Source organism: Haplochromis burtoni, unplaced genomic scaffold (genome assembly GCF_018398535.1).
Source record: "Haplochromis burtoni strain Fernald_Lab_line unplaced genomic scaffold, NCSU_Asbu1 Contig_1268, whole genome shotgun sequence".
In the NCBI taxonomy this organism is placed as follows: Eukaryota; Metazoa; Chordata; class Actinopteri; order Cichliformes; family Cichlidae; genus Haplochromis; species Haplochromis burtoni.
The window spans coordinates 43822-54329 of NW_024583629.1; the positions used below are offsets into that span (position 1 = coordinate 43822).

General features: G+C 37.5%; 1 protein-coding gene across 1 annotated transcript; it reads left to right on the forward strand.

Annotated features, from left to right (window-relative positions):
• The first annotated feature begins 6543 nt into the window (after positions 1-6543).
• LOC121813203 lies at positions 6544-8812 on the forward strand. Its single transcript, XM_042216822.1, has 2 exons — positions 6544-7270; positions 7394-8812. Exons 1-2 carry the CDS (start codon positions 7136-7138, stop codon positions 8810-8812), a joined length of 1554 nt encoding a protein of 517 aa, XP_042072756.1. The 5' UTR covers positions 6544-7135.
• The last annotated feature ends 1696 nt before the right edge of the window (positions 8813-10508 follow it).

A 10508-nucleotide genomic window follows, 5' to 3' on the forward strand; every position in this document is an offset into this window, starting at 1 on the left:
GCTGACTTTTATTATAAAATATATATAGTGTTTTTCAACATTTGTGGCTCCCATACATATTTATCTATCTTAGATATGCAAATTTCTAAGAGTAAATTCTGGTTATAGGGTCTTTTCTTGAATATCAGTAGTGAGATGCTAAGATGGGAGGTAGATCCTAAATAATAATAATAATGTACACTTTTATTGATCCCCGTGGGGAAATCCTTCTCTGCATTTAACCCATTCACTCAGTGAAGCAGTGGGCAGCCACCATTGCAGCGCCCGGGGAGCAGCGTGTGGGGATGGTACCGTGCTCAAGGGTACCTCAGGGTAGCCGTTCAGGGGATTCAAACCCCTGACCTTCCGATCATGGGCAACCGCTTTACCTACTGAGCTATCCCTTCCCCTCCTGTCATATTAGTTTTCGCAGGTGCTTTGCAACACTCTGTCACTCCAGTGAGAATGGTAAGCAAGCAACCACAGGCTCATGATGATGGTCATTTTAGCGTCAGCCATTTAGCTTCAGCCAATGGCTGAGGCAGAAGGGATGAAGAATAACAAGAACAATAAATGGAAAGGCTTGTCGAGTAGCATTAAAGTGTCACTTTCACAATGTGAATCACCACATCATTGAGAGGTCTAGAACCTGTTTCAGGAGAGACACAACATATATCTCTTTTATAGGTGAAACACCACAAGTACCATGTACACCTACAACTGCTGCAATTTAAAAACAGAAGACCAGGGAAATGACAATTTCATACAGATTAAACTTTACTTTTTCTAACATCCTGTTTTTTATTTATTTAGGGGTTGTTTTTTTTGTTTGTTTGGGTTTTTCTTTTTTTTTTTGCTTTGTTCAGGAGAGCAAAATTCTAAAATGTCAAAACAACCTGTGTTCAATGTCCAAATGCTTGACTGAAAACACATGTTTATGCCAGCCAGAGAGAAGTGAAGTGGAAAGATAATAATGCTAGCTTGATAAAATGTATTTCTTAAGTGTCACTCTTAGAATGTCAATCATCATCACACCAGGGCTTCAAGTGGCCGTTTCAGGATGGTTACATCACGGATGGTTTAACACTACAATTTTTATGATGAGTTCTACACTCATTATGTCTTTTTTTCCCTCTTCATCTCCTTTCTCATGTCCCTCAATTAGCCACCATTGAACAAAATGTTTACCTCGGCTGTATGGTTTTGTACGCCATTCTCAAACACTGCATTAAAAATAATCAATAACAATTATCTAATTATTGTTATCATTTGTTTTTTGAAGATTATGACTTTTGTAAATATTACAATGTTGCATTCATAGCTAAATTACAATATCGGTTTCTGGTAATTATTGATGAAACATTTCCATGATTCTAAAATCATGGAAATGTTTTATGATTATTTTGACAAAGGGGGTAGAAGAAAACATGGAGCTCAACTCAATTTCTGCTCTATTGTCATTGTTACCTGGCAACAACCAACTTGGACAAACCACATGCCCAATGAAGATGGATGATATACCTGCTTTTCACAGGTGAAAGCAAATTTTCTCTACTGCTATAGCCCTTTTTCCTCAAGTGGCTTCTGTCATCAAACAGTTCATTTTACACTGACAGTATAATTTAGTGTTTTATAAATCATTTGATGTTATTAAAACAAAAAGCAGCAAAGCTGAAGGGTTGTGCAGTCTGGCCCCATGACTCTATGGGAAAGAATCAGTTTTAAATTGCATTAACAGTCCAAACTGGCAGAACCCAAATTGATGATATATTTCACATCTGCATATAGTAAAAAGAACAATTGCATGTCATCACAGACTGTGTGTGGTAGTATGACAAGGGAGAGCAACAGAAAACAATTCAGTTGCCTGCCTAATCTAGTTTTTGTGGCTATTTGTTTTGTTTTGCAATGAAATGTGTTCAATCATTAAACTGTTTGTTTGTTTATTTGTTTGTTTTTAAGTGCACATTTATGTAATTTAAAATTACTTAAAGATAGTATATGATTTTAAACTGGCAGGTTTGTTAATAGTGACTCATTAGTTTCTTGCTTTATTCATGTACTTGATGATTGATCTTTTAAAGTCTGTGAGCCAAAGCTCAGATAACTCCAGGTTTATTTTCCCAGACTTGACAAAGCACCGTCCAAACCACAAAAGACAATATACACATTTCATTCTGTACATTTCCTTTGCTTTCAGGGTTTGTAACTAATGTCAACTTTAAAACTGCTACCACACACAAACACACACACAAAACTGTAAACTATATGTAAATAAAAGGAACTGTAATAGAATTCGATGTTGTTCTGCCACTACAGCATGTGCGACTTTTGTCTGAGCCACAAGTAGGAGTTGTAGTCAAATAAGAGAGGAAATAAAAGCCTAATTGACCTTTTTCAGATTATTTTGGATGAGAAACACCATGTGAACATTTCCCAGTTAAAAGAAACTGCATGGAGCACCCTGAAACATCAAAGCCCAAATATCTGTCAAAAATTACACCTACATTAATTGCTACTCGCTTTGCTTTGGCAGATAGATATTTGTGCCAAATCAATTATATGGTGTTGGTGGATCTTCAAAAGGAACTTTTTTTTTAAATTTGGTTTCATATAGTTGCCAAAAACTCATGACATCCATTGCTTTTTTATCTAAAGAGCAGTTGCAGGGCTTGCACGAGCTTTGAGGTTTTATAGGGATGCGTAGCTGTGTTGTTAGCATAATAATGAAAATTTATAATATGGTGGTGAAAGCCCAAGTTCAACCACTGAAACTGAGGTCTAAAACTGAACCATCGAGTATTCCTGGCAGACCTGGAAAGAAACTGCAAGTTAAGGAGTGAACTGCAATCTTGAAACAATCCAAATCAGAAAAAGGACTATGTAAATACATTTACATGTATGATTAGGTAAAGAAAGGGAGAAAAGAAAGTTTTGTTAAAGTATTTCTTCTGTATGGCAAAAGAAAAAAAATAGCAATATTTCACCTGGCTTCCTGTGGTTTGTCTCTCTCTCTCTCTCTTTTTTTTTTTGCAGTCCTTTGATAATAAGTTGTATTTAGCACAGACCTGTCTGCATTGTATTAATTAGAATTTTCTCCAAGGTTTTGTAGTTTGCCTGCATTCCTGTAAAAACAAACCAAACATCATTAACTAGCTTAAAAAGAAAGAAAAATAGATCTAGATACAGTTCGTTTAGTTTATGATGTATTCTCTTTTGTCAGAACAAATAAAAAACTGATGATGGCTGGCAAATGATGCACTAAAAAGAAAAATAAGCTACCACACTACAACAGACAACTACAACACTCTACAATTTAAATTATTATATGCAAACTCAAAGAACTAGGGAAAACAAAATTCAGGCAAGACCTCAGGTGCAGGCAATCCAGCACATAACAGCAGGGTCCAAGATGCTAGCATGTGGGGCATACATGAAACGTCATAACCAAGTGGCAAGCATAGTATACAGGAACATCTGTGCCGAATATGGCCTGGAAGTTCAAATTGGGACATGCCCCCATGGCCAACCATTTTTCTGCTAACTTTTTTGTGTTTTTTTGTGAATTAATAATACTGAAAACTCCTTATTGTGAAATGTATTTTATTTTAAAGAGGAGGAGTAAAAAGCCAAGGGATTTCATGATCAGGAGTCAATAAAAAGTCAGTTTAGTAGCTATGGAGGTTTGTATTTTCATTAATGAACTGTTAATTCTTTGTTATTATTTTGTGGTCTGGAGAGTAGTTTATTATAATATTTTGACAGAATGTCATTTTTGTTTTTAATTCTCCTCCCTTGAATTTTCTGAATAAATACTTAATAATAATAATAATAATAATAATAATAATAATAATAATAATAATAATAATAATATTTCTTTAGCCTTTTGTACGGTCTTACTTAAATCCCATAAATGGGAATTTTTTCCCAGTCTGTGACAAGACTAGACTTCAAGCATTTTTTAAAGCTGACCATCCCTATCTTTCATCAAATTCCTGCATTCATCATTCAGCAAGGGCAGAGTATTTCCATTTATTTTATACTGATTCCTCCTCCTAATGAATGACGCCACCAGTTCATTAATTTTTGCAAGAAATAAATCACACCCACTGTCTGTGTGCCCATTTGTAATCTCTTCACTCCAATCAGTCCCTCCTAGAGCTATTTCAAATTTTGCTGCTGGCTCTTTGGGACATGGTACATTATTCAATGTTATTCTATACATTGTTCTAGTAGGCTATTGTATCAATTAAAACAGTCAGTGATCTGTTTGAATTAATTCATTCTTTACATTCCAGTTAATATTAAAGTCACCCATAATGATTACTTTGTCATTTAAATCACAGTGGTTAAAAGTTTGTTTTTAGTAGTCAAAAAAAATCATGAAGGTTTATGATATATGCAATATAAAATAAAGTAAAATATTTCATTAGAAATATTTGACCAGATATTTAATATTTTACTAGAAAGGGTAATGATCATTGGGTGTTCTTGAAGGACATGTGATAGAGTTGCTGGCTTTCCCAGGCCAAGTAGACATTTAGTTATACAAAACTGTCTTACTGACAGCAAGATTATCATAGCAATGAGTAATATTATAACACAGTTTCACAGGGTAAAGTGAGATATAGATTTAGGTGGCTGAGAAAGCCTAGATGATAAAGACAACACACAGACAGTACCTGCCAGACGTGTATGAGCAGGTAGCCCTCTTGCATCCTCTTATCTTGCACCAGATTCTTGCATCTGAAATTCCTGTGTCTTCTCCTGTGCTACCGTGATATATTTATTGTCAGTGTGCTAAATAGAGCTCCAGCCCATAAAAACAAAAGCAAATGGTTGATCTAGTCGAACCCTTATTCTTTCCAATTGAATACAATTAACCTAGCCCAGAAAAATAAGCTCTCACCTAAATCTTGTTTTCTTTCTTTTTCAGTTGGTAGGTGTGCTGAGAACTACAACCACCATCATGTAGAGAGTTCCCCAAAGTTTGATTCTGTCCATCTGGACGTAGCTTCATCTGGACGTAGTTCCAGATGAACAGAAATAACCTTTGGGGATTTACTTACTTTGATGAATGAACATACATCAAGACATGTAGAGTTTTACTTTGTGAATGGTGATTCGCTGTTGTGTAACTAGTTTTCCAAGATAAGCAACATGGTGATCACTGGAGCACATTATGTCAAATAGTGGCACACGCTTGTATTGGCACTCAGCAGATCTGTTGATTATGGCATGATTAATGCCTATGGCTGTACTCTGAAACACTTCTTATGTTCATGTTTAAAATATGACCCACTTCTGTAGAGATCATTTATCCTCATTTATCGGATAGTGGGGAAGCTGAACCAGTCTGCTCTGTGTTCTGACTCTTTTCCTTTACCTCACACTGCATTGACAGCATTTGTTCAGCAATTTTTGTAACCAAACTTGACACGTTAAAAGGATATTGGCAAGTCCTGTTGACCTCAGAGTTTCAGACACCTTTGTTTTTTTTCTTTGATTTTTATGCCAGAACGTTTTATACAATACACACCGATGTACTTTAGCTAAAACTGTTGGGTACCTTACTGATTTAAAGATGCACTCTAGTAAGTGGATAGACCAGGCTGCCAACTTGAAGGGAGTCTTCTGTTGGCCAAATGGCTCTCAGCCTTTCTAAATGTGAATTTCGCCAAAGTTTAAGTTATGTTGTCCTTTCAAGTCCTTACTACTCAATATGCCGTATTTTCCACACTATAAGGCGCACTTAAAATCCTTTCATTTTCTCAAAACTCGACAGTGCGCCTTATAATCCAGTGCACCTTATGTATGAATCCTGGTTGTGCATACTGACCTCGAATCGATTTTATGTGGTACACGGGACTCAAAAATCTGTCAAAAAATGTTTTAGTACGACTTTGGTAAGCTACGAAGCCGCAGCTTGATGGATTGCCGAGCATTACAGCTACCGTAGTCAGGAGCCGCGTGGAGTAATCTGGTTCCAAAACTCTGTTTAATGTCCCAAAGTCAAACGAACACTGCAGCATCACTGAGAGTTAAAAACTGTCTAAATTCTTTCATCTTTAATAAAATGATCAGTTGCTGCTTTACCAGGTGTAACAATTAAGTTTAACATCCAGGCATCCATGAAAACAGAATTTATTAAATTTAACGGAGTTAGAAGTTAGCAGGAAGTTAGCTCGCTAGTTTCCACCTAAACATGATATGCCATGTTCTGACTGAGAGATTTCAGAAAAAATGTACGTACAGCTCTGCTATCACTTCCAACATAAATGAAGACAGAAAACAAAATAGCAGTGACGTTTGTAGGGTTACTGAAGTTGGACTAGCTGGTATATAATGATGTGCTACTGATCGCTAGCGACACTATGGAAGCCCGTTTCCGCCCAAAAAAAAAAAAAAAAAAAAAAGATCCATGACTCGAAATTTTGAGTTATTTTCTCGAAATTTCGAGTTATTTCTCAAAATTCGGACTTATTAACTCGAAATTTTGAGTTATTAACTCGAAATTTTGAGAAAAATAACTCGAAATTTTGAGTTATTAACTCAAAATTTTGAGAAAATAACTCAAAATTTCGAGTTAGCGCTGCCAATAAGAAATCTACGTGGCTGATGTCATTTCCTTGTTACCCGGAAGGATATGGCGCAAAGGGGTGCGCACTCAAAACTGGATCGTGTCGTGAGCTACTGTATTAACAACAAATGGCGCCAGGTTCTTCAGTTTTGAATGCCTTCCTACAAATGATAACTGGATAAAAGGTATATAAAAACAGTGTGACAGCGATTGTTACATACAAAGTTGAATAGAATGCAACGTGAGGGTTAACCAAAGGTACCTATAAGGTTTCTGTTACACGCTAATGACACCTGTTACGTCTGATGAAACAGACGTTTTGCTGAAAGCATGCGTAATAAGTGTACAGCACTGTATAAAACAAAATCACAAATCACCCAAAACAGGGAATATGACTGACAACTATATAAATAAGGAACAAAACCAATAAAACTGTAACCAGACAACTGAGAAAATGTGGGATTGACTGTATTGTGATGCTGATTGTAGTTACAGTGCAAATGGACACTTAAAAATGCAGTTCCCACTTCTCCACCATAGTCAGAGCTCATAATGTAGGTAGGCACAGATACTTTGATGATAATATGGTGGCTTTATTTTAATTTTGTAATTTTAATTTACATCCTTCCTTACAGCATGGGAGACTTGACTGAATTCTTGAAACAAAGAGAAGTCTCTGAGGAAATTATACAGACCTTGGAGAATGAGAAGGTACTTAATTCCAACAAGATACTGGTTGAAATGCAACTTTTCCTCATTGTTCTTAAGTTAAAAATAGGATTGTATTTTCAAGGCTGGTTGTTTCAATAAATTAAATTATTTTTCCATCTTTAGATTGATGCCAGTGTCATAAGTCTAATGACAGATGAGGAGCTGAAGACTTATTTGCCATCATACGGTGATCGTCTAGCAGTATTTGGATTTTGCAGACGGAGGGGCAGCAGCCGCAAGTCAGCGCTTTTTGAACGGCTGAAATCCAAACTGTCCAAAAGAAAATTATCTGAAGAGGATGGCAGTAGCACACGGCAAGAAGAACATTCCCAAACAACCCATAAAAGAAATGCTCTGAAGAGAAATAGAAAAATAGAAATAGGATGGATGCATTATGATGAAGACACTGAGGTTTTCAAGCAGGTTAGAGCTAGACGAGGAGGAGGAACAAGAAAAATAGACATTTGCAAGGATGCCAAGAAAAGGGACATATTACAGGTTGCAACAGGCCTGTTCTTTCCAGATGGAGGAAACATTCAGGGGCCCTTAACAGATTTTGACTGTGATCTGAAGGATTATCAAGAGATGATAGTCGATGATGCATTGACAGTAGGAGAACTTTATCATGTCACAAAACTTAATATCCTCAGGTTCTACCTCACCACAAAGAAAAAACAAAATGACAGCCTTCAGAGCTCCAACCCAGGTTTGCATCCATCTTCAGAAATTGAAGCGAGTCCTCAAAACCAAACCTCTTCTTTTACTGTCACTACAGTCCAAACATCTGCTCCATTTGAAACAATCAGCCATGATGTGACATACATTGAAGACACTCCAAACGATAACCTTCCACAATCTTCCACGCAGTCTCTAAGCGCTAACACTTCTCACAGCAGTGACATTATTTTTGTTGGCCCCTTTTCTGACAGTGAGCCAATAAATTTGGATGACACCCTGATTTTTTCTCCACAACCTGGTCCATCCAGTGAGAGAGTGAGGAGAGTAGTGGTGGTCCACAGAGGGCAGGTAATGTCAGAGCTCATTTCACATTTTAGTGATAAGGACCTTGAAGATGTCGACATCAAAATCCAGGTCTTACTGCCTGATGGAACACCTGAAATGGCCCATGACGATGGGGGAGTTGTGAGAGATTGTCTTTCAGAATTCTGGAAAGAATTCTATGACCAGTGCACCACTGGAAACGTTTACAAAGTGCCCTTCTTAAGGCATGATCTTGGGCAACCGGAGTGGGAGAGTGTGGGCAGAATCATTGCATTTGGATGGGTTAGAGAGAAATATCTGCCTGTGAAAATTGCACCTGCCATTCTGGAACAAGCTGCCTTTGGATATGTAAAGAGTGATATTGTGGAGAATTTCCTTAAGTTCATGCCTGACTCTGAGCGTACAGTGTTAGAGGCGTGGCGATCAGACTTTAGCACCGTGGACCAAGAAGAACTTATAGACATACTTGATAACCACAGCTGCAGAAAGATACCAACAGCCTGCAATGCCACTGAAGTCCTATCCGGTTGTTCAGTCTGACGTCACTAGCCGCGTCTGGGTCTAAACTCCGCTGCAGGTCAAACGATCACTATGGCATTACTGAGAGTTGAAAAACTGTCTAAAGTCTTTCATCTTTAATAAAATGATCAGCGTTCTGCTCTACCAGGTGTAACAATTGAGTTTAACATCCAGGCATCCATGAAAACGGAATTTATGACATTTAACGGAGTTAGAAGTTAGCAGGGAGTTAGCTCGCTAGCTTCTATCTAAATACAATATAGCATGTCCTGACTGCGGGGTTTTGGAAACAAATTAAAACGTACAGCTCTGTTATCACTTCCAGCATAAATGAAGACAGAAAACTAAACAGCAGTGACGTTTGTAGGGTTACTGAAGTTGGGCTAGCTGGTATATAATGATGTGCTACGTGACCGCTAGCGACACAGCTATGTTAGCATAATATAAACAAGCTAACTTTTTTCCCACTCGATAAAAGTTAACGTGAGTGTTCTCGGTGGTCAGGAACAAATGTAATCGCATGGCAGGATGCTGTAAAAGGACCAAACTTCAGCCAGGAGAACAACTGAGATAATCCATCCACAATACGAGGTTAGTCATTCATATACTGCTGCATGGGCTGGGCTGTAGTTACATCCTAAGGTTTTAAAAACTGAGCTTAAATAAATGATTAGCGGTAATAAAAGCCGAGGGAGGTCAACAGTGATCACTGACTGTTTTAGGAGCTTTTTGAGATCAAATAGAAGAAAATACATAACATTAAACATGTTAACAACACAAAAGCCATATTAAACGCAGACTACTTTAGACCCGGAAGTAGGATTCGTCGCGTCATCACTGAACAACCGGATTGGAGCTTGCACACAAAACACTTGTCCAAGAGCCTGACTATGTTATTGAACAGTGGGCAAGAACACTCAGCACTGCATGGGAAAGCCTTTGTGATCTATCTTCAGTTTATGAAACCCTCCAACCAACTGTGAGAAAAGTTCTCAAGTGTCTCACTTTCCCTGAAACAATGACGGCTCACCAGAAGCTGATTCAGAAATATCTAACTACATATGTGAAGAATGCTGAGAAGGAACATTTGTGTTTGTTCCTCAGGTTTTGCACAGGTTCAGATTTACATCTGGGAAAGAACATCATCATTGGGTTTAACGAACTGAAAGGTTTCCAGAGACGACCTGTGGCACACACATGTGGGTGTGTACTGGAGCTGTCGATAAATTATGACAGCTATCCTGACTTCAGATCGGAGATGAACAGTGTGTTGGAATCAAATGTGTGGGTTATGGACATTATCTAAAGGTTTGATTCACGGACAATGGCTTAAAAGCCATTGTTGTTTTACAACAGATTATATTTGAGTTGTGAACTAAAACTAAAGTGTTCCCATGTGAATGTCACAGCAAAGGTTTCAGGTGTTTAAAAACTGAGTTCCAAGAAAAAGTCTTTGGTGAAATACCACTGTAATGCAATTTGAGGTACTTCTTTGTGTTTCTGTGTTTTCCTATTACAACTGAGGCAATATTTTTCTAAACACTTGTGAAATGCATTTCTGCAGAGGTCTCAAAGTGGCAGTCTGGAGACCATTTATAAGCATTCCCATTTCCTCAGTCAGCATGTGTGCATGTGAACAATGAAAGCAGTTTTCCCACCTTTTATTCAATTTTTCTATTATTTGAATCCAAAATCAACTTTAAAAAATGCATTAGGT